The sequence below is a fragment of the Podarcis tiliguerta genome, assembly GCF_965153285.1.
Source record: "Podarcis tiliguerta genome assembly, chromosome: 2".
NCBI classification, from domain to species: domain Eukaryota; kingdom Metazoa; phylum Chordata; class Lepidosauria; order Squamata; family Lacertidae; genus Podarcis; species Podarcis tiliguerta.
In genome coordinates, this window is record NC_139535.1 from 52,922,784 (window position 1) to 52,947,037 (window position 24,254).

The 24,254-nt window shown below is 48.0% G+C and overlaps 3 protein-coding genes across 6 annotated transcripts in view; 1 reads left to right on the forward strand and 2 right to left on the reverse strand.

Moving 5' to 3' along the window:
* The window catches only part of APEH (acylaminoacyl-peptide hydrolase), a 66,461-nt gene extending 64,819 nt beyond the window's left edge, over positions 1-1,642 (reverse strand). The window contains exon 1 of the mRNA XM_083427002.1: positions 1,278-1,642. Within this exon, the coding sequence (XP_083283128.1) occupies positions 1,278-1,289 (12 nt within the window). The 5' untranslated portion in view covers positions 1,290-1,642. The remainder of the gene's footprint in view (positions 1-1,277) is intronic.
* The window catches only part of LOC310672389 (taste receptor type 2 member 39-like), a 185,994-nt gene that overhangs the window by 62,267 nt on the left and 99,473 nt on the right, over positions 1-24,254 (forward strand). The window lies entirely within an intron of this gene.
* Positions 6,543-24,254, reverse strand: part of BSN (bassoon presynaptic cytomatrix protein) — a 191,370-nt gene continuing 173,658 nt past the window's right edge. The window contains exons 6-13 of one of the 4 annotated variants that reach the window (XM_083429270.1): positions 18,332-20,486; positions 17,121-17,956; positions 16,424-16,520; positions 15,551-15,691; positions 14,625-14,679; positions 14,126-14,221; positions 11,994-12,058; positions 6,543-11,526 (exon numbers count right to left, since the gene is read on the reverse strand). In XM_083429270.1, coding sequence (XP_083285396.1) covers positions 14,639-14,679; positions 15,551-15,691; positions 16,424-16,520; positions 17,121-17,956; positions 18,332-20,486 — 3,270 coding nt within the window. In that variant the 3' untranslated portion in view covers positions 6,543-11,526; positions 11,994-12,058; positions 14,126-14,221; positions 14,625-14,638. Of the gene's footprint in view, positions 11,527-11,993; positions 12,059-14,125; positions 14,225-14,624; positions 14,680-15,550; positions 15,692-16,423; positions 16,521-17,120; positions 17,957-18,331; positions 20,487-24,254 lie in introns of all 4 variants that reach the window. The other 3 variants (XM_083429268.1, XM_083429269.1, XM_083429267.1) reach the window with 3 other exon arrangements.

Genomic DNA, 24,254 nt, shown 5'->3' on the forward strand with positions numbered 1-24,254 from the left:
GGGAGGGCAGAACCTGTTAGCTATGTATTTTGCTGGTTTTTATTGATTAGCTACACCCATGCTGTTTCGGCTGGCCAGGGTGGAAGGTGTGGGGATGCCTGGAGCTAGTGCAGCAGTTGGATGGAGACTGGGTCCGGTACCATCAGCAGTGAGGCTGACTTGCAATGCAATGGATCTCAGGCTGGTTCAGCCCTTCCCTGCCTTCACATCACCCGATTTTGGGGCTTTGTGTGGGCCGCTGCTGACAGGGATCCTGCCAGTGGCACTTCCATACACTTGCAGGCTCAGCAGGCAGAACAGGGGGGTCCATACTGGCAGACTGATGTGGATGCCACTGTGCAGGTGGAGGCCAGCAGAGCTGAGCAGAGGGACACCTCCACCCAATCTACCTGCCACACTGTGTCCAAGAGCCACAGGTCAGCCACTCCTACCCTAAAGCAACAGGACTCCTTTAGTCCAAGAGTTCAAAGTCCAGTTCTCTCTGCTACAACAGCTACTTCATACACTTAGTCCTCCCTTCTCCGAAGCAAGTGAGGAACTTTACCCTAATAATCCACTTGATATATGGGAACAACAGTGTGGTGACAAAGAATAAAGATAACCACTCCCCTCTCTGCCGCCACCTTAAGACTTTCCCCCTGTAGCATCCTAAATTCGTGCCACATCCAGTCACCCATGCGCTCAGGGTTCTTAAATCATGCCAGGTCAACACGCTAAAAAACAAATATTTTAGAGCTGTGACGGTTCCCACCTTGTGTGCACGTGAATTTTTTTTTTAGGGGGGGGGGAGAGTAGAGGGATGCTGAAGTACTGCGAAAGGAAGTTTTTGTTTTTTTCCTTTTGCCTGGAGATATAAAGAAGAGTTGCCACATTCTCCCCACCCACCCCCAATTACATCTCCATATTGGCCGGGTGTGCCTGTGGAGAAGAGTTGTTTCACATGTTGCAGTTGTGCTCATCTCGCAGCTCTTAAAAGCGGGGGCCGGGGGAGAGAAAGGAGCCAGCAGCCTTGGAGCGCGGCCCGTATCCCGCCCCCAGGAACAATCCTATGCGGACAGCTAGCGTGGCAGCAGCAGAAGGGAGCCCATTCACACGTTCGTGCCCCTCCGAAGGGGATGCTGGGAGCCCCAACACACAAACACACCCGCCCGCGGAGCATTGTGGGAAGGTCTGCTGAACGAGCAGCAGGAGCTGCTTCAGGCGGGCGCAGCCCACCCCCCGCATCCTCTTGGGGGGGCGGACCCGGGGAACCCCCCTCCCCCCCCCGCGTTTCCTACCGGTGGTTCCATCTCCTTTGCCGCTGCGCCCAGTCCCGGAGGTTCGAAGTTCGGTCACCTTCCGCTCGGTACCTCCAGGGTGGGTGGGGCTGTTCCTTTTCGGTCCCGCCTACTTCTATTGGCTATGGACCTGCCCGTCAAAGTCAGCGCGCGCTGCTCAGTGGGAAGCCTGGTCATTCCTTTTATCTGGAGACAGGACTTCCTGTGTTGCAAGGCGAAGCCTCGGCTTGGCGTGGACGTCTCTGACCACCCGGCCCGTTGGTGCTCTTTTCTTTCTAAACCGACCCTTTCCCCCACTCTAATGTGAATTTGCAATCACTTAAAAATGTGTTGCAGGCGAAGATCCTCGTGGCGGGGCTTCAAGGACAGTGGCTTAAAATAGGCCACCCCACAACGTTAGCCCCGTACTTCTCCTTATTCTCCTCTCATCCTAAATTGTTTCTTTACTTTCCTAAATAAATGTCGTGCTTGTGTTTATTATGAATTTGACTCATATTTTCTGTGTAGGTGGCGGCGGCGGGGAGAGGCAGCAAATTTAAAACTGTTTCTGCAATCATCTGGCTGCCAGGAACTTGGAACGAAAAGCCTACATTTTTATGAGGGTTGTTCAACCACCTACTACTTCCAATCTGAATTTTATCTTTGCAAAAGTCAAATGAAGTTCAGCGATTCTGCTGCTACTAGCTTGAATTGTGAATGTACTTTTTTTTTAAAAAAAATACCAGACCTAATGGAAATGAAAACAGCTTTGTTTTTAAAAGTAGTGACATAGGTTTGGTGTGGTTGATACCTCCAGTTCAGTCACAGTGACATTCAGGCATGTTTGAGTAAAGTCCAGCCGAGTAAAAACCCACATGCCGTTCAGTGTGGGGCTCACACTAGGCATTCAGGAATAATAGAAAGGGACACCAAATCTCATGCCAATATAACTGTTTTTGGATCTTATTTACAATTTTAGCAGCTCCACAGGCAGGGTGGCAAGCCAATTATCAAAGCCTCTTCCAATTTGTGTCCATTGCATGTGAAAGTCACTTGTAATTCCTTCACCCTTAGGTTGTGTTTTAGCAATTATGGAGCTGCAGTTTGTCTTGCTACCACTGTTTTCTGCACTGTGTGCTGGTATGAATCCCTGGGCTGCTTCAGCATTTCCAATTGTTTCTGTAAGAGAGCTTTTAAAAACAACAACACCACAGCTTGGATGCTCCTTTACCATCACTGATGTTGCTCAATGAAAGTTGTGCATCAGCTGTATCTGTTCTTGTGATGCTTAGCAGATGGTGAAGCATTGCTTAGCTCTGCTGTTTTCATAAAGGGACTGGGAAGAGGGCAAGGTCACTGGGTTCTCCAGTGCCCTACCAAGGACTGAGCATCTGGATCCTGTTCTTAGTGATTCTGCTAGACAGCAGTCAAGGGGGAGAGGGAAGGCCCGAGCTGCTCTGTGGTCCACTGTGTTATTTGTGGTGCTATGATAAGCTGATTTTACCACATGGAGTGGAAGGTGACAGAAGGGGTGTCCTTTGAGGAAAAAGCAGGCTGCTGGCAGTCAGTGGAGGGAAGGAGGGGTTATAGAAAATGGAATAGGTCCAAAAGTTTGTAGAGTGAGACCATTGGTTTTTGTGTGTATGGCACTTGAACTATGGATACTCCTGCATCCCATAATTCCTCACAGCCCGTTCCCCCCCCCTTTAAGTATTTATAATTCAACTGTGAAAGATTGTTCATGAGCAGTTCCTCTCGTCTTGCCTTTGCAACAGATCTAGCTATCCATCTAACCCGCTTGGGTGCCCAGCACCTGCAGCTTTGGAAAGGAAGAGTGATTTGCTTGGTTTTGGCTGTCACTTCATGCACTGTACTTTCATCTCAGAAGGGCACACACGTCGCTTTCATGACTCCATGGAATCAATGCAGACACCTCTCTTGGCAAACAAGGGGTGCCTCGCACAAGCTCTTGCCAACTCTGGCTGCGTGGGACTAAATGTTCCTGCGCCAGTACTTGAACGGGGAATAGCACATGCCATGTGACTCCCACAGGAAAGCTGTGCAGCTCCTGGGTCTGCAGGCAGCCGCCTGAAAATGTGAATGGATGGGGCTCCTAGCAGGAGGCAGTGTCTGCCGGAGGCAGGCACCAACCCTTTCCCAGCTTGTTAATAATGGCTTAAGGTCTATGGGAGCAGCTTCCCTGCTAATCCAGCCAGCCAATATCTCAGGGTCAGGAGAAAACCTCGCCCTGCAAAGCCGAGTGGGAAGCTGCCCCCACGGCAGGGTGACTGGAGTGGAATGACAAATCACACCTTCCAGATTGGCGCTTCCTGTGTGCTGCTAATCAGCTGAACTGCAACAGGAAGCACTCGGTGGCAGATGGCTCTGCAGGCACTGAGTGGGAGCTGCATCCATATGCAGTGGGTGGGCTGAGAGAGACCCAGGTATGATGGGAGAGGGATAAACAGTTAAAAGAAGAAGAGGGGGCAGGGTAATTGGCTTTCTGAGAGAAGCAATGTCTTTGACAGGCCTTGATGCTTTAAGCCCTTGCAGCCTCAGGGTTGGAGACAGCAGCAGGTGGGCATCCTCTTCCATGCTATTCCTGACATGTAATGTGCTTGTTTAAAGCCTTGGTGGTGATATGAACTATGTCTGTACCTGAAGTCGATTTGAGCACTCTGTGTGTGTGCGCTGGAAAAGCAGCAGAAGCAATTCTGAGAAGTCAAAGACGCCATTCTTTTTTATAACACAACCCCGCCTAAAATCATACAAAGACATAGAAATGTGGAGAAATTGGGTCCTTTGGCTGTGAATTTTTAAATTAAAAAAACCAACACAGGGATTATTTTGGGAAAGTCCTGGACAGCCTTAAACCCACAGTAATTCTGTCCCTGGTTAAAAGAGAGAGAGAATATCAATATTGGGTCCAGGCTCACCACCGTAGCAAGAACTAAAGTGGTGCCTTCTGAAAATTGTTTAACTTTGAGCTCCCAACACTGCCAGCCAGCATGGCCAGTGGTTAGAGATGGGAACTGTATAGCCCAACATCATCTGTAGGTAGGTAGCATGTTAGCTACTAACCAGTGATGGATTAGTTTTAAAGCTTCTCCAAGGAAGCCTCCTTGATTCTGTTTCTTCTGCATTTCCCAATACCATTTATTTTTCCAGACTCTTTAAAAATGTTTCCCTTTTCCTCCCCCAAACTTGGCAATATCATTTGTGGTCCTTGTTAGTGATCTTGACCTGGAGGTAGAAATAAACCATTTCTACCTGTTGAACTCATGAAACCTTTCTGCAGGCTTCCACATTGTTCATCAAATAGTTCATATTGTTTGAGTGACTTTATGATGCCCCTTGCCACCATTTGTATCCTTTAGAGTGGTCTTACTCACTGCTGGTTTGTAGGGCATAGCTCTATCTGCTCATGGCATTTCCCCTGTAGGATAGCCTTGTTGTTGAATCACGATTCCCCTCATCCCTGACTGCGACTACTCTAGCTTTTCTGATTCATAGCCTTATGATACATCTGACTACATTTTGGGATACCCTTTTTAATGCTACCCAAACCTAGCAAATATGCTTTTGTGACCTCACGGCTAGACTACTGTAACATGTTCTATCTGGGTCTGCTATTGATGACTACCCAGATGACATCTGCAGGGGCTAGACCAGGTACCTTTCTGGTGGAGCACAGATCTCAGCTACCTGTCCTAAAGGATTTGTCTGAAAGACCTGGAACTCTGTCTATTGAATGCGGCAGGGTGATGTGATTAATGGATTAGTAGCAAATCTAGGCACAGCAAGTCTGGATTTACGGGAAGGGCTGTCACTCCATGGAAGTGCAGAAATCCCAGTTTCAATCCCTGGCATCACCAGTTAAGAGACCTCTGCTAGCAGAGCTGGCAAAAACCTTTGCCCGAGGCTCAGGTGGGGGTGCTGCTGTCCACCAGAGTAAACAGTATTGGACTAGTGGGACCAGGGGTCAGTGTCTGACCATGTGAAGCAACTTCATGAGCTCACCTATCATGAAGATGCAAGTCAGTCCAATCAGGATCCTCAGGAAGCCATTGATGCTTATCAAGGCCCTGGGAATATGTGATGTAGCAGGGAATCTGGGAATGATGGGAGCAGGATTTGGGCACTCACGATGTGACTAGATCTGTTACAGCTACAGCAGTCACAAGCTGTCTGCTTTCATCAGTCAGGACTCCACTGGATATCTGTGTGTGTAACTTGCCACCCCCCATCCCTAGAGCTGACGTCTGATGCCTGAGGCATCCATCTATACTGCTTGTTGGGTTGGCCTGGCACTGCAACATTATGCTTATGGATGCAGTAAAAGAAAGAGACACCAGCCCCAGCCCCTATTCCCAGTTAAAGCCTGGCTTCTCTCTGGGATTTTTCAGTAATGCAGGAATGTTATTTAGTGCAAAGGGAGAAGCACATTGTACACACAAAGAACCATTCTGGGTGCTCTTCCCTCCCCCTTTTTCCCCTCCCGAGGGGGACTGATCACACAAATTGACCCTGTGGACATACAGATAGATGGCTGACTGTAATACTTGTGTTACATGTTCCTTTGAATACAGTCAGGGTGGGGAGCAAATCCTCTACTGTGCATATTGGATCTCTTGCTGGATGAGTGTGTGTGAAAGGACTCTTGAGGCATCTGGAGCCATGGGTGTGTGTGCACCTTGCTGTGGCACGTAAAACCACCTCCATTCTGGTACACTGTGGTCAGGATGGCTGGTGCATAGATGGCCCTTTCCAGCTGGTACAGCTCTCCTTTTAGAATTGGGAAAGACCCAGACTAATTTGACCATGGCAGCCTCATGTGCTGACTAGGTCTGTGACAGCTGCAATCTATAAGGCAGCGACTGATGCTCATCAGTTTTGGCTTCGTTATCAGAGTGGTGGTTTTCTGTGTGTCCAGGCCATTTTCAGTTACATTCAGCTACAGGAACTGTCCATAGTCTGAAGGAGTGCTGTCCAGATATGGCTGTACCCAGGGCTTTCCCCCTCCCACAACCGGAACTAAGCAGAACTCTGTTCCGGCACCTCTGAGGAGGGCACCATTACCACTGTAAGAGAGTTCCAGCACCTCCTTTTCTAGAAAAAATAGCACTGGCTGTACCACCAATCTGAAAACTAGGCTCTAGAAGGAAGTGTATGGAGAAGCAAGGAAAGTTTACACTGCTTTCAAATCTAGGTAACCCCCCCGGGGGGGGGGGGGACAACCACCCTAACTTTATGTGCCCCTAGCAGGTATGGACTCAGCCTTGTGAATCATATTAAGTCCTTTTATTCTGTTTTCCACAGAAATACCTTGTAGGGCAACTTCCCATACGGAATCACAATACATGAGGTGGTACACTGAAATACTACAAGTTCTCACAGAGCACAGCAGGACACACACATCATTTACAATGTTCAGATAAAGGATTTAGGTCATTGCACTTACAACTGTAAACTTCTTCTTTTGTTTGATGGGTGGTGGTTGGTATTTTTTAAAATTAATTTTTATACAGAACCCCTCCTGCCTCCAAGATAATAAAAATAAAAAAGAATAAGGGAACAACTCAAGATACATGGGAGGCAGGACGAGGGCATGAAAGGTACATGTCATGTGACAGCCACAACAACTCTACAAGACTCTGCTATGCTTTGCAAGAAGAGGAACAGTCCAAAGGAGCCAGTCACAAACACCAGGCTTTGTTTGTTGATCTTTTGTACACAAAAGCAAGAGTTGGCAGGTGTGCTGGTTGGTGAGATGGAGCCCCCGAAAAGGGGCCTGTGAGTTGTTGTTTTTCTTTTTTTTTTCTTCATACCACATGAGATTTTTAATTTAGTTTTATTATTTTACACACTGTACAAATATTTACAATGGAAGGGAGGGAGGGAGGTTGTAGCAGCCACTGTTGAGAAAACCTGTAGGGGACACAAATTCAACCTAGAGCCCTGAAGAAGCATCCTCAGATTTTGCACTTGTCATTGTGGGTAATCCTTTGTATATTGGGGGGGGGGAGGGGAACAGGGGAGGCCTGAGTGGCAGGGAAGGAGCTGGGTGGAGAAACTTGCAGTTGTTGCTACCAAATGCCTTGTTTGACTCAAGTTGGAAGCAAATCTCCATTTTGGGAGTCTCTACCCCAGCTTGCCATCCAAGCTGAAGCAGCTGCCAAGAACATATGCTTACCAACCAAGCCTTCCATCCTGTATGTAGGTCCACTATGAGTAGCTGCCACCCCTTCTACTTGGAATTATTTCCAGTCTGTCTATCATCAGAAAGATCCATGAACTCCATAACTGCTATGGTGGCCACAACTCCAAGATGAACCAAACAGGTACACAGACTGCTGCCAAAACTGGGTCTTTACAATGGGTGATTGCCAACAAGGTGAGTGTGCAGTTTCCTTGCCCATGGAAAACTCAACTAGCATTCTCTGAAGCTAAGGTGACATTTTCTGGTCTCCTCCAATGAGACAGCACAGTGAGGTAGGGCCCAAGTACCTGCTTATGCTTTTATTAGTAGAGTAACCAATTCAACAGTGCAAGGAATTCAAGAGGCAGCCAGCTTGAAAGCATGGCCTCTGCCTTTATCTCCTACATGAATTTCCATGTCCTAAGCCAACTGCTGTATCAAATGATTGGCCTTTGTTCTACAAAGCATTCCACGCTGGTAAAATACCCTGGCTTGGCTACTTTAGAAGACAGCCTCTAGTCTACATACATATGATAACTTTCCCCACCTTGTAATCCATGGGAAGGAATAACTTAAGGCTTAGAGGTCACTCAATGGTACCAGAGCAGGAGGGGAAGATAGTGCCAAAAGTTGTGTAGGCAGTATATCTGCATCTTGACTGAGAAGCTGGGTTCTTAGCAAACAGCTGAACTACCATCAACAGACCTTCCTACTAATATTTTTAGATTTGCAACTCAACATCATGTCTGCACCAGACCCATTTGGGTATCAGGTGCAGTTGCATTGCCCGTGTAGCTTCTACCCTGTAGACTTTGACCCTGGTCCCCTTCATCCATCCACACAGCTGGTGGGGATGACTGTGTCTCCCTCAGGCAGACACTGGTTCTCATTGCATAGGTGTCTCAGGCAAAAAGGGACCTGCCTTTTCTAAGGCTTTTGGCCAGATCTCTAGTTGGGCACCATAGTGACAAACTAGGAGCACAGGCAATTGCTGTGTGAATGTGCTCTCTAAGATGACAAGGAGAGGCCACTGCTGGCCAAAGATGTTGCAAAGTGCGAGTCTTCCCCAAGTGCACTCCATGGGAACCATGCAAACATGTCTGCCTTTACAGTTTTGCTTAGTCCTCTTTTCGCACAGTCCTCGCACAGTCCTCTTTTCTTTTTAGTTAGAAGATGAACCATACTATATGCTAGCTGTTCACATGAGTCTCTTGTAACATTAAGGCTTATATCAAAATAATGCAGACCTGGATTAATTACTGTAGAGAGCTCATGTGATTCCAACCCCCAGCTGCCTAAGGGCCACAGCATACATTCCTTTTTCAGCATGCTCCTTTTTTAAGCGCTCACATAAAATAGAAAAGCGTGAAAGCGTGAAACACATTTTGCAAGTGTGTTTTAAGTATCAAATAAACCAGGAATACGAGTCAAGGAGTCCTGGTGAGCTGCTGCTCCTTGAGTATCCAGTTGGTACCCAGGTTTGCCTCTGCAAAACGGGTGACGTGGCCCTTAGACTCACTGATCTGTCAGGTTCTCTTAAAAATGTCACAAACTTCTGTGTTTGCAAGAACCTCTCGTGTAACAGAGGTAGTTGCCTCTTAACCTTTCCCCTTCTCCTCTGTCAGAAAAAGCTCATACAGTTTTGTTCCAATTTTTGCAGAGCTCTGCCTTTGAGTCTTACCATGAGGGAAAGGCCCTGCACCATCATTGCACCAAGGGTGCTTGGTATGGCGGAAGTGAGTTGAAACGGTCTCTATTCTGGAACCTACTTCAGCTTAAACTGCACCGCTCAGTGGCTGTCAGCCTCCCATTGTCATGAGCTGCCGTTTAGTAGGTCTTTATTCATTAACATTGTGCTTGTGGGAACAGGAGACATCACTGCTGTTTCCCAGGTTCTGAACTTAGGGGAGGGGAATAAGGTGCTTTCTTTGCACTAACCGATGCCACACTGCTCAAATTGTCCATGCAGAATTTATTGGGGTAACTGAGTCTTGGAACACCTCCCCCAGCCTGTGGTGCTCTCGAACCAAGATAAATTTGGGCTTAATATTTTTTTGGCCAGGAGGAATGTGCTTCAGGTCTCAAGAAAGCCCAGGAAGACCCTTGAACTGGACACTAATGGCTACTCCAGGGAAGGATGTGGCAAAGGACCAATAGTTAATGGAGTTCCACAGGACACATCTGGTGTTACATTCTGCAGGATAATTATGCTTCATGGTGTCACTGACAGGCCTTCAATAACAAGTGCATAAATCTGCTAATGGCATTCAGAAGTGATGATGAATCAACTGGAGAGAGAGAGAGAGAAAAAAAAAACCTCAAGCAAAGAACGGCAAGCATTCTAAATAGATGAAACCGTGCAGAGAAGTAGCAAGCCATGCTCTACAACAGACAGAGACAGTCACCGGCTCTATGGCTACCCTTTGGCAAAAGTGTCCCTCGGATGGGTCAAGCATGCCACTAATTGAAAACTTCATACGCACAGGTGTTCGATATAAAGATACCTATCCAGTTTCTCAATAGCACATTTGCAATTAAATCCTTATACATAACATTGAACTTATTAAATATTAACAGTTGTTTTTTTAAACTTTTTTTTTGTTTTGTTATTTCATTGCATAGAACATTAGACATGAGAATCATTTTGCTGTTACCCACGGTGAATGGAAGCTCCTATGGGTCACACCAATGAATTGTTGCTCTTGAGCATGCTCAGTGTGGACGAGAGACGGGCAGGAAACAGACAGCGCAGACAAATGGGAGCCAGAGCATCCATACACTTGCTGGATTCTTTACAGCAAAGGAAAAGAGGAGCCGTTTCACAGGGGTTTTTTTCGGCTCTCGCGGGTAACAGTGCCAGGAGCTCCTCGCCAGCAGGTTCAGCAACATCCTGCCCCCAGGGAGCTCCTCCATCGTTCTGAGCATGCCCACTGGTAATGGCTTAAGAAGGACTTGAATTGCACAGTAGTAGTAGGAAGGAGGATGGCAGAGGCAAGCTCTCCTGATCTCATCACACTGGATTGTGCTCTTTTTTGTAGCCTTCTGCACTCTATTGCTTCTACCGACAACAGTCCATGTGCTAACGCAGGACAAAGCAAAGAGGAAAAACAGTATGTTCGATACAAAGTAAAAAACAAAAACTGAGAACAAAAAAGAACCTCACAAAAAAGAGAAAAAAAGAAAATTTAAAATAAATCCAAACCCCCAGTTGCTGGGTGCTGATGAGGTATACGCATAAATAAAAGTGGAATGATTAAGGCTGTTTTTGAAATAAAAATAATCCCCAGGCATACATAAAACAATGCACAACACTAACAACGGAAAGCACTGCCATTTGAATGCTTTAGAATGGCTTCAGGATGGCTTTGGGGTGGCTGATAGACATGCCTGGCCAGCATTTGCTTCAGTCAATAGTCAGCCAGTTTGCACTGCCTTTCAGAGTCCTATGGCCTCTTATCTCAGTGGTGAAACAGTGTTAGGTCCTAGTCGAAGTTCTCTTCATCCCATGCTTTCCATTGCAGGGAGGATGAGAGGGAACAAACACTGTGCAGGCGGAGCGACCGACAGGGCAAACTGGAATGTGAAGAGCAGAGCCTCCAGCTCCCAGCCCTCGACTCAAGCACATCTTGGAGAGTGGGAAAAACCTATGAAGATTCTAGAGTTAAAATTCAGTAAGAGAGAAAACTCTGCGTATAATCTCAAGAAAGGGCCATGGCTCCCAACATTAGACCTTAGGCACAAATGGAACCACCGCAGTGAGTAGTCTCTGGAGCCCCAGACATCCCCTCCAGGATCAGGGAAGTGGCCAGTCTGTGTGACAAGCTGGGACCGGGCCATGTTCTGTAAACGTCTTTTATGTACATCTTCTCAGACTAAGCGTCTGCCTTCACCCCTTGGGGCTCATGCAACGAACACCGTGGAGTTGACAGCAGGCGGCTTCTGAAAGCCTTTTGCAACAGTTGGCTCAGATGTCCTCAAGGAGCTTCTTATGGGATCCACTGGCAAATGTCTCCATAAAGATCTCTTCCGCCTTCCATCTCGCAGCCTAGTGGTTTTCCATGGTTTCAAAAGCTTGATGAGACAAAAGAGAGAATCAGAAATATTATATTTACAAGAGGTCATTCACAGAAACACAATTTCTTGCCATGCCATGGTTTGGCACAAATTTTCCTGATCCTCTCTGGGTATTCACTCACAGCACCACCTGAGAAAGCTCTGCTGTACTGTACTGTTTATGGCTGCAGTGTGCCTCTCTCATTTCTCAAAACCAAAGCACAAAAGCAACCCAAAGAACTAGCCAGAAAAGACCACCAATCAAAGAGCCTGAACAGTTTACATAATGACATCAGCTGCCCACGCTTACTGAGATGCAACTGTTTCATACTGGGGTTGTCTAAAACTGAGGATTGAAAGAGCCAGCACTTTCCCCAAAGAGATTTGTTGTTTGCTTTCACCTCTCCACTCAAACCCGGGGGCAGACCTGGCTCACACTGTAATGTACAGACTGAGGCAGCAAGTGTAAGAAGCTACCCACTTACCTCAGCTGGGATAAGTTCAATTTCCCCCTCAAATCAAAAAGCATGCAGTCCTTTCAGTGAGCTCTCTAAAATGGACAAAAACACAGACAGGGCCATGAAAGGAGATAGTGCTGTAAGTGGCAAAGCTCTGAGCACACCCAGGGGATGGAATCAGCCGACAAAAATATTCTCTCTCTGCTTGTGGCTCAGGGCTGTGGCCCTGGGGCCTATGCAGGCTTGTGCTGCTACCCACATTCTGGAGCTGCCATGGGTCTCTCTGCCTCTTCCCCTCATTTCACCTCTTCCCAAGGTAAGAGTGTTCTGCATATGGCACACTGGCTTTCCTGGAACTTAGCACAGCAATGCACAAAACAGGTTCTTTCCCCTCCCACTTCCAGATGAGCTGCTGTGTTCTATTGATAGAGCAAAGAGAAAGGATTGTTGTCTGCTGCCTGCAGTGAGAGGACTGCTAATAACAGCTGCTTTCCCCAAAACAGTCACTGCAATATTGTGCTGAGCGAAGTGGTATTTCTTAGTCAAAATAAGCAGCAAAGAGCAAATATCTTCACTCATGCCTTCTTCTTATGCCCCCCGTTATCCATTTTACATCTGGGTTGCTGGTCTGGGGGCTTAGGTCTTTAAGGCTGTGGCTGATAGAATAAATTTTATGCCACAGCAAAGCCATTTTGATGCCTTACCATTACAGACAACAGAGTTAAGCAGCAAACAAATGGGACACATTTCTACAGTTGGTTCCAGACAATCTATTTATTGGCCATTCATCCTGATTTGTTTGCACAGCGTTTGCGGGGACAACACCAGTTATTTATGGAGCATCCATACTGATTTGTTTGCAGGGAGGTTATATGACATTGTGCCAACTACGTGCTATCCCACACCTTAATTTTCTTGCTTCCTCTATCACAGTAGCTGAGTTCACCCAGTGGGGTGCAGCTGCGACATCCTGGCAGGTGTTTCACTGCTGCTTAATGTGAGGAGGAAGAAGGGGAAGGAGGAGATGGCGGGGAGGCTGTTGTGGCATGGTTACAGTGGCAGGAGCAAAGGAATAGCCCCACTGTTGAGCCCACACCATCCTGGCCTCCCTCTTGCCTAGTCCCTCTTGCTCCTGGTTAAGCAGCAGAGGCACTGCTGCAAGGAAGTTAGCATTGCAACTCTGTGTAGCAGGCGACCTGCTGTTTTGCTCCATCATGCTTTATCATCTCTTATTCCCCGCCACGGCTGTCCCCAGACATGCTGTCCTCTGTGTCTAGAACATCTTCCTGCTGTATATAAGAGTATTTAGTGCCTCAGCCTCCTTTAAGCCCTTCTTCTTTAGAATCGTAGTGTAGAGTTGGAAGGGGCCCTGAGCATCATCTAGTCCAATGCAGGAATGTCAGCTAAAGCATCATGACCAATGGCCATCCAACCTCTGCTTAAAAACCTCTAAGGAAGGAGATTCCTTTAACAAGGCCTTTCCCAAACTCAGATGGTTAAGAGCAGGCTTCCTCAACCTCGGACCTCCATATGTTTTGAGACTACAATTCCCATCATCCCTGACCACTGGTCCTTCTAGCTAGGGATCATGGGAGTTGTAGGCCAAAAACATTTGGAGGGCCGAGGTTGAGGAAGCCTGGTTAAGAGTGTGGTGCTGATAACGCCAATGCTGGTAAGGGCCAGCTGCATATTCCTGCATTGCAGGGTGTTAGACTAGATGATCCTCAGGATCCCCTCCAACTCTATGATTCTTTGAAACCATCCTAGCCACACCGACCTGCACCTTCATTTCCTCCTCCGTGTCAGTCCCTGCCTTCCCCTGCCCCCACTAGCTATATCCACCTAATACAGACTGTAAGAAGTCTGAATGGGGACTGTCTCTTTTCTCTAAGTCTGTACAGTGTGTAGCATGCTGCGGACATTAAACAAACATTTAGCAGCAACAGGATATACTCTTGACTGGAAGTGGCACGGCTTACCTAAACTATCAGACAAATTGCCATAAGCTAAGCAGGATATCATATGACTAGGTAAAAGAAATATCTCCTCTGGGCTTTGTATCTTGGGGGCCATCTCTGAGCCTTGATGAAAGCCAAGTATCTGATCTCATCCACACCCTCAGAAGAATGTAGGAATGGAGGCAATGAGGTGACACTCACTGTTATACCCAGAGTCTGGTGCGGCAGACTGAATTCCAATGAATTCTTCATAGGTTTTTCCAGTGCAATGATGAGATCTCCATTTATTCTCCCAAACTCCTGCCGGGGTGATAGAGAGACACACATAAGAAAAAGATATGGCTATTAGGAAAGAAAAATATACATGTGCAGAAAAAAAAGAAAAATGTCAGAGTAACTAAAGGGGGTGCTTGGATTAACAGCTCTGATGTTAGGGTGCTGCAGCAATGAAAGGCACCTGTTGAGGAACAGAAGTTGAACCAAGCTATTAAACAGGAAATTACGCCAGGACCTCTTTCAATGGCAATGGCCAGAGAAGATGAAATGTATCAGGGGTTTTGCTTGGCAGCTGTAATGTCATTGAGGGTTGTGTATATATACCGTACTTTGTTGGAAGCCACCCAGACTGGCTGGAACTGCTCAGTCAGATGTGTGGGGTACAAGAAATAAATTATTATTACCACAACAAAAAGTGACTCACCCAGCGATGTTCTCTCACCAAAATGATGTGAATTTCTTGCCAAAAGCTGACACAGCTATGGGAGTAAAGATAAGAGAAATAAATGCCATCAGCATATGTGGTACCGAAGACTGGCTGCATCTTTTCCCCACTCACCTCTTTCCCGCTGGATCTTCAGTTTTTAGGGCCCTTCTTCTATTTCACAAGAGCCCCTCCTCCATATTATCAGCCTTCACATTGCCAGCCCTGTTATCACCCTCTGTCCCCACATCTCTGTTTGTGACACAGGAAGGGACTATGGCTACATGCTTTGCATATAGAAGGAAATTCACTTCCTGGCATTTCAAGTAAAAAAGGATCTCCCAACAGAAGGGTTGGCCTGAGCTGTTGGAAAGCTGCTGCTGGCCACTGGGATAAGGCAATTCTATTTTAGCCCTTAGTGATCCTCATCATCAAGTGAGCACTTATGGCCTGCCGTGTTGATGGTCTGCTATGCTAACGTGGCTTTTTCCTTCAGTGTTCTACCACCCAATCCCCATTTTCTTTGTTTTGATTTCGTCTTCACAGCTTTTACTTTTCTTGCTGGCTTCTTATTTCTTGTATTCTCACATAGGTGTAAATTAGAACAAGGGCTGTGGCTCAGCAGTGGAGCATCTGCTGTGAGTGCAGAAGGTCCCAGCTTCAGATTTCTGCCTGCTCCAGAGAGGCCTGAGGGAGACTCCTGCCTGAAATCCTAGAGAGCCACTACCAGTCAGTGTAGATAACACTGAGCTAGACGGATCAGTGGTCTGAATCAGCAGTTGCCCTGCAGTTCTGCCATTTGTCCTGAAAGAAGTGTTGAACAAATCCACCTGTGCAAGCATGAAGACAGGTGAGCTGTCTCCAGGAGCAAATCCCGCATGCTTTGACATGGGGCGCCCAAGAAAGATGCCTCTGAAACCTCTCACCTTCTGTCAATTTGCCTGCTTGTTCTGCTGCCCCTCCTGGCAGGATTTTGGAGAAGACGCTCTCTCCCTCAGCTCCTGGCAGTCCAGTCGCTGCCCCTGCAGAAGTGGGAGCACCTGCTGGTTTGGAACCTATCTTAATGCCTGTTGGAGAAAGAGAAATTGATTTGTATGGATTTATTTAGCTGCATATATGCATTTATTTAAATATATATCCTCCCATATCACCAAGGGTAGGTCCAACTGGCAATTTGCATATACCCCCCGCCCCACATTCATAGGCCATAACCAATCTCTGTCTAACCGCCTTCACCAGAAAATGATGGCCACACTATTTCTAAGAGTGTTAACCAAGATGCACAATGTGTTGGTGAGATATCAGTATGACAGGCACAAGAAACGACTAAAACTTCTTGGTGAAAAAAGTATTTTAAATTGGAGCTGAATGATGAGACAACTCAATTTGCAGTCATTTCCCCAATTGGTTAATGAGAAAGGAGTGGGAAGCCTTTTATTTTTGACAGCTATGCAAAGCGAACCTATTGTACCTTATGTGGAATGAAGCTGGAGGCTGCTTTTGGACATTCTACTTGTGTTTATCTTTTCTATGACATACAGAATACTAGTTTCAAGTGAATTAATTCTATGCTGACTGGCCTACACCCTGGGGCCAAGCATGGCTAAATGACCTAAAGCATTTGCCTTCTTAATCTCAGGTAGGACATCCCCCCCCACCCACAGTAAATGGTCTTGGAACTCCCTTTGACTTCAATCTAATCGTCCCTCAGAGAGATCTGAGCCTACTGAACTACTGGTGCTGCCTCCCTTTTTAAGGAAAACACATACAATTGCAGGTGCTGGAAAGGAGCTACTGACCTCCTGCTGCTGCTCCCAGTGGCTGTGTTTGGGGTGCTTTCCCCACCTGTGGCACTTTTGTGGTAGGTTTGGATGCATCCATCTGCTCTGCTTTAGACTGTAATATAGCAAACAGTGATTTATGTATTTATTTAATGCATATGAGAATGAATAATGGTAAAATTAAGCCCATCTCCTGGGGTCTTTCTCTTAGCCTTCTTCCTAGAGTTTAATTGCCAGGTTATCCTGGCTGTCTCACAGCAATCCTTATCCACCCACCCTATTCTCCACCAGATACTCCCCACCCTCTAGGATTCCTGAGGTACTGCCTGTGATCTCCATCAAGAAAGCTACATATAAAGCTCCTATACAAAGGCCATTCCCTTAAGTGCATTCCTTTCCTTTCCTCTCCCCTCCGCTCTTCTTTGTCTCTGTCCGAACTGCCCCCTCTGTAACTTACTGCAGCCTATTGTTAGTTCCATGAACCACTACTCTGCTGGGAAGACTCCATTCTCCACAGTGACCTAGTCAGTCCACAAATGCACATTTCCTTGCTTTGACATTCTAAGGTGAGGCAATCCCAGCGCGACTCCTGTACTACAGAACAGGCCATCGCTTAGCCCAGCCCTCTCACCCGACGTGGGGAAAAACAAGTTGTGGTCAGCTCTGAGGGACCTACTGTATAACTGACCCCGAACAAAGGCACGTAGATACTTACTGGTCCCGCTGGGTGAGTGCCAGGTTGTGCTTGGAGGGCAGATTGGGGTTTGCCTGCTGGCTGGGCTTGGCCAGGCTGTTGTTGGGCTGGCCGTGAGGAGGGCTGGGCTTGGGTTCCTGCTGGCGGTGGCTGCTGCTGCTGCTGCTGCTGCTGCACCCTAGCTTGCTGTTGCTGTTGCTGAGAAGGTTGTTGCGAGGGAGCTGCTTGCTGCTGCTGCTGCTGTCTGCTTGACGGCTGCTGCTGCCTGGATGATGGCTGCTGCTGCTGCTGCCCAACTTGCTGCTGCCTCGCTTGCTGCTGCTGTTGGTGCGAAAGAGGCTCCGATTTTGGCTGCTGAGATGGCGGCCCATGTTGCACCTGCCTCTGCGATTTTTGGGACTCTGAGGTATGATGGTAGCCTGACGGCTGCCGAGACTGCTGGGAGTACTCTGAGGAGCTGGAAGGATAACCTGGCTGCGCTCTTATATCGGCCTGCTGAGCCTTCTTCTGGGAAGAGGGCTGCCCATGTCCGCGTGACTCGTGGCGGCCAGCATCTCTTGGATGTTGCCTGGATGACCTCTTTGGCAGGTCATCGGTGGAGTGCCGGGAGGAGGACGAATGCCTCCCGTAGTCTCCATGGTGCCTGTGTTCTTTGGAAGAGGAGTGTCGCGGGTGAGAGTAGTCATCGTGATGCCACATGTCTTCATCCGGGGGCTCATCATAGTCGTGATAGGTGTGCTTAACTGGACCCCTCCTTTGGGAGGATGAGGAGTGGCCACCATAATGCCTCATCCTCTCCGAACGAGGTTCCCTCGGCTTATCAAACCAGTCTGTCTCCTCCTGACCCAAGTGATAGGCTTCAGAAACCAAAAACAAATCACAGTCAATCCCCTCATCCACAGTTGGGAATGTACCCCAGGATGAAGCCATGCAATGGATTAAAAGAAAGCAAGGAACCGATCGCATGCACACAGGATATGCCACAGTAGCCGCTTGGGAAATAGATATCTAGAAATAAACAGGAATCATAGCACAGTATCACACTGAACAAGCAGTGAGCAGAGCACCAGTAGGACATGCAGAGTGCAGCATGCTAACACAGAACCACCAAAACAGAAAGCAAAATGCGGGAGAAAGGCACCTGGCAAGGAAATGGAGGCTGTGGTATTGTCCTTGCAAATATGACCCGCTTGGGCATGCTCTGGGGTTAAGTTACCACAGGTAGCCATTACCTTCACTGTCTGAAACAACACAGTGTGAATCATCCATGATGTAACCTTCCTCATGCTTGTAAGAGTGGGTTCTTGGCACATCTTTGATATGTTCTTGTACATCAGGCAATGAGTGACTGGAGCAGAACTGAGAGCAGCTGTCCCCAGCAGACTGAGGGAGAGGCCCACCTGAGGACCGCGATACGCCCATGGACTTCCCCAAAGGACTGATGGGGCTCTCTTCTTCTGAGGTTTGTGTGCGAATTGGAGGTCGCCCGCGACTTTGACTCATGCTAAGGGAAGAAGGTTTGGAACTGCCTCTCTGAGGCCTCTCCATGCTCTCTCTCTCGTAGGACCTGCTCCTGATCTCACGGCTCGACATTCTCTCCGACACATAACCAGACGATCTGGATCGCCCGCCACTGTATGCCCTGTCATCTTCTTCCATCGTATCCCTGGCAGACCCACCATAGTACTTCTGCTGTTCATATACATTCTTTTTGAGGCCGTATGTGATGTCGTCTTGCATCTTCTTTGCTCTGGATGCCACACTGCTGCTGCTGACTGACGTGGTTGCTGGGTAAGAGGCCAAGTCTGATTCCACATCTCTCGCTTCTTCTATAGGGGAGAATTTCGAGATCTTCTGCTCCATACCTTGTTTCCGATGCTTGCTGCGTTTGGAAGAGATGACAGCTGGGGCCAAGTTTTTGGAAGAGTGCTTCTGCACTCCCATGGTGGACCCAGGCTTGTCTGGGCGAGTGGAGTGCCTGTAATCACTGTCCCCGTAGTAGTAGGAGCCGGAGCTACCCGACATCCTCCCATTGCTCTCTGGACCCCTATGGTAGCCTCTCCCACGGTGGTCAGGGCCGTGGTGATCATACATGTCCTCCTCTGACTCTTCTCCCTTAGGGTAGCAACAAGGCCTGCTGGAGACATCTGTGTCTGTGAAGTCACTCTTTTCTTTCATATATCGCCCATTGCTGCTCTGCAACTGCGAATCTCCTTTTTGGCCCTCTGCTGAGGTGCTCTCTTTGGTTAGTTCACTGATGTCATCAATCATCACATAGTTCCGAGGAATGTTCTGCTCCAGGTTGGTGTAGAGGGAGTCAGAGGAATAGCTGGTTGAGGGACTTTGAGCTACGCCGCTCCTGTCCACCAGCCTTCCTTCTGGCGGCTTGTACTGGTCGTAGCTGCTGGTCACAGTTGTGGTGCTGTATGTCACTTCTGGAGTTGCGGCTGAGATGACCACAGTGGGGTTGCCTATTACTTCATAGTTGGTGGGCATCTTCTGCTCAAGGTCAGCTAGCGATGTCTGCCGCGGTTTCTGGGAGGTGGTGTGTGTGTCCGTGTGGGTCTGGAAAAGAGCGCTCTGCGCTGGCTGCAGAGGTGTCTGACTGGGATACGTGGTCTGTGCTTGGTAAGGTGGCCGGAAGCCTTGGTGACTTTGCAGAACCTGTTCAGACTGATACCCGGTGCTTGGAGTAAAGCTGTGACTCTGGTATGTCGTTTGGGAAGGGTAGGCAGGCATCTGGCTTGCTTGGAATCCGTTCTGCGCAGGGACATTGCTTGCTGAGGGGTAGTGTGGAGGCTGAAACCTTGCTTGTTGGAATGCGGCTGGGGCTGGTGGGGCAGCTTGTCCTGAGGAGTACTGATATGGGGTGTAAGAGGAGGCTGATGTGTACTGTGCACTGGAAAAGTCAGCGTATTGATTGGAAGGGGCAGTACTAGGCCTGGTCAGACTCTCATAGCCAGAGAGTCGTAGGTTGTTGAGCTCGCTGTCAGACATATAATCCCTGTTTTCCCCCAAGCATCTCAGGTAGGGATAGTCACGGACGTTCCGGTCCTTCAGCAAAGACTCTTTTCTCTGCGTAATCCCCAGTTCCAAGTACTTCAGTTTGGCATCAATCTCCTTTTCTTCTTCATCAAGCTCAGCCTGTTTCTTCCGCAGCTTTGTGGACTCGTGCTCCACTAGCTTCAAGTCACGGTCAATGTCTTTCAGGAGGCTGGCCTTCGTCACCTGAATGGCTGGCCCTGCCACTCCCTTCTGCATGAGGCCCGGCATGTACATCTGTGAGTGAGCTTGGCTGGCCAGAGGGAGATGAGCTTCTTCCGGTGGGGGGCTAGGCAGTGTCCGTTTCACTTTCCGAATGAGGGTGTTTGACTGCAGGGTTGAAATCTAGAAGGTAATGGAAAGCTTAATTTAGATAGCAGGTAACCATGTGTGTGAAAGAACACATTTCCATTTTTAGTTACCAGGTGGGTGTATTACTCAACAGTGGCCCACACTTCTGGGGTTCCTATCTTCTAAGGCAGGCCCATTATATATATCTCATATTTTACCTCACCCTTTTCAACTCAAAGTGGCATAGATGATTCTCCCCCTCATTTAACACCCCCCCAACAATCCTCTTTGAGGTAGGTGAGGCTGAGAGAGAGTGACTGGCCCAAGTGAGCTTTGCCAAGTGGAGAATTGAACGCTGGTCTCCCAGGTCCTAATCCCACACTTTTAAATACAGTGGTACCTCTGGTTACATACTTAATTTGTTCCGGAGGTCCGTTCTTAACCTGAAACTGTTCTTAACCTGAAGCCCCACTTTAGCTAATGGGGCCTTCTGCTGCTGCCGTGCCGTCGCCGCACGATTTCTGTTCTCATCCTGAAGCAAAGTTCTTAACCTGAGGTACTATTTCTGGGTTAGCGGAGTCTGTAACCTCAAGCGTATATAACCTGAAGCGTATGTAACCCGAGGTACCACTGTACTACACCACACTGGCTCTAATCTTGTGATGGAGACAAAGTGTAACCTTGCACATTAATGGTTGTTAAAACTCACCAGGACTCAGAAGCACTTGAGTCACAAGGATGCCACATGCAGCCAGACCAATGAGGACAAGCGACAGGAATTTTAGTTCTTTATTAGCAAGGCACTTGGTTACATCAGCTGCTAAGGTGCAAGGGATATGCACACCCCTTCCTGCTAACTAGCTGCCTAGGAAATCAACCTCTGCGGAACAGTACTCTATCTTGGAGAGTTGGAGCAACAGTGTGGCCTCGCCCTTTCCTGTTTTCTTACCTCCCACCCCTTGTCTGATGTGGTGCACGCAAGCACCAGTTGTTCCCCTCACTTCAAGCCTCTCCTTGAGCAGAGATACAGTGGAGGTGGGGAGAGAGGGGATCTCAACGGTCAGCTTCCGAGACCTCTTCCAGCTTTTCCTTCCTCCTTTCCCCGTTTCTGACTCCCCGGTTTCTTCCTCCTGACTCCCCTCAATCTCCTCAGAACCTCACAAATCACTGGCCCCTTCTGAGGGGTCCTCCCCACCACCACCCATAGCTGTCAACTTTTCCCTTTTCTTGCGAGGAATCCTATTTGGAATAAGGGAATTTTTCTTAAATAAAGGGGAAAGTTGACAACTGTGCCACCACCTGCCTCCTCTTCCCACACATTTCCCCAGCTGTCATGCTCCTGCCCGTCTCTGACACACAATCCTCAATGATTCTATGTACCGTATTGGCCCAAATACAAGCCGCAGTTTTATTTTTTTTAAATTCCAACCGTGAAAAGTTAAAGGGTGGCTTAAATTCACAACCTTACAAAAGCTGGCTTTTACGATATCGTTGCTGAAACAGACATATGGTAAAATGGAATGGGTGTGAGTACCTGTGGAATTTTAAGGGAGTGACTTATTTTCGGGTACAGAGGCGTAGCAAGCCCAGGTGGTACCCAGTATGGATTTTTTTTTGTCACCCCCCCCCCCCCACATTGACAGCTGGGTAGGCTTGGGAGTCGCGGGGAGGCACCAAATGTCACCCCCTCAGTGATGAAACCTGGGGTGGTCTGCCCCCGCTCCCTATGCCTCTGCGTCCCCACCCCCACGACTCCCAGGTACCCCAAGCCATCGGGGGAAGGGGGGGAGCTATGTTGCTTTGCCAGGGTGCTGGCAAAGCTGCGCAGCTTGTCCTCTCAGGAGCCACGGCTCCCATCCGTCCCCCTCCCTCTCTCCCCGGCTCGCTGTAAAGCAGCAAAGCAGTAGCCACTTATGGCGAGCCGGGGAGTGAGGGAGGCTGGGAGGGAGCCCCCCAGCTCGCTGTGAGCGACTCCTACTGGCAGCGGAGGGATCTCACCGTGTCCGTACGGTGCTCCAGCGGCGCCAGTGGCAAACTGCTATGTACAGCACATGTGTGGCATCAGTATGCACAGCGCATGCATACAACAGTGCAGGCGTTGTATGTAGCGGTTTGCCGCCGCTGCCACCAGAGATCCGTATGGACGGTGGTGGGATCCTCTGCTTGCAGCTGCAGCCATGAGCAGAGGATCCTCCACATTTGCCTGCGGCGGCACGATGGCTGCTCGTGCTGACAGGCCCGGGCCGGGGCAGCAGGGCAAGCACCCCGCGGGGTGCCAAGACACCTGGGGGTGTTTTGTCACTCCCCCAGACATGGAACACAGGGCGCACCGCCCCCCCCCCCAGCTTGCGACACCACTGTTTGGGTGCGGCTTATATTAGGGCCAATATGGTAATGATTCTGCTTAATGATGCTTCACCCTCTCCATTATATTAAATTAAATTAGGTTAACGAAATTGTATTTCTATGGAGGTTTTGAAATTTGGCAACGCCCTAGATTAGCATGTCCATGGCTTTTTCTGCTAAAGTACTCACTGGATATAGAGTACCAGCACTTCTTTTTATTTTATTCATTTGCAGCACATGGCAGCCATTTTGTGCTGGCACCCACAACACTTTTATCATTATATGAGTAGAGGCGCCTCATTCTTTTACCCCCTCCCCCCCAAAAACACCCACTGAGAATGTCCAATTCAGGAAGCCTTTGGGTGGTTATCTTCAAAACTAAAATGTACAACTAAAATATACTGTATACAAATTCTCATGATTTGGGGCAGGTGTGTGGGGGACTGCTTCTTAATATTGGAAAGGCTAAATTGAATAATGATGTTAATGGCAATATTATACTATATGAATCACCACAGCTACTGACATTGAGGAAATGAGTTCTGAAAGAAGCAGGAATCAGCTTGAATATTTTTCTCTAATGAGCCAGAACAAAAATCAACTCAGTCTGGTTCACAGATTTTTTTAAAAAAATAAAAAAGGCAAAATAAAAATCTCTGCTTAGATTATCTTGGGAAGATTTCTGCTTTTGCAGGCAAAGCAAGTTTCTAATAATGCAAAAATTGTCTGTCTGGGAAAGGCACTCTTATTTAGTCTGAAGGTGTAAATCCACTGTCTTTGAAGTTCAGATGATCCTGAGATTATTATTTTTTTTGGTCTTGCTTTTGTGGAAGCCCAAGCCAAAGAGTATGTAAAATCCCGGTGGAAGGAAATCTCCCCAAAGGTCTTACCACCTTGGCAGATCTTACATAACCAGTGGAAATATGAGACCCTAACAATGTTAGAGAACAACGTTTTGCAGTGTTAGAGTATCTGAGGTCATGCAAGTAACATATTTTGAAATGACTATACAGGATCAGTAGGGCCCTAGAAAGAGACAGCTATTGTGTAGATCTTGGAGGAGGGGATAACAGCTATTCCATCAGTAGCTCTGATTGGCCTCTAAGGGCCATGCAGCCTGCAGGTTTCCATTGGGCCAAGCAGAGAGGGCAAGGATGCCTTGCAGGCAAAATGTCATCTGTCTGACATGAAGACATTCTGATGAGCAGAAATATTAACAATTAGCTTTTGGGCAGTCAGAGATCATTTCATGAGTATTTTCATAGCAGCCAGTTTTCGTTTCTCTTTGCTGAAAAATGAGAGCTGCTTCCCCACACAGGGCCTGCTATCCCTAGATCACCAGTGGTGTCCCTGGGCAAGTGTCTCTAGCCTTCTTAGAAAGAAAGTTATGGGGTAAGATTTGCAGGTTATGGGGTAAGATTCTGTAAAACGAGAGTGGTGTGGCTATCTAGTATATTTTTTGCTTTTTCCTGGGGA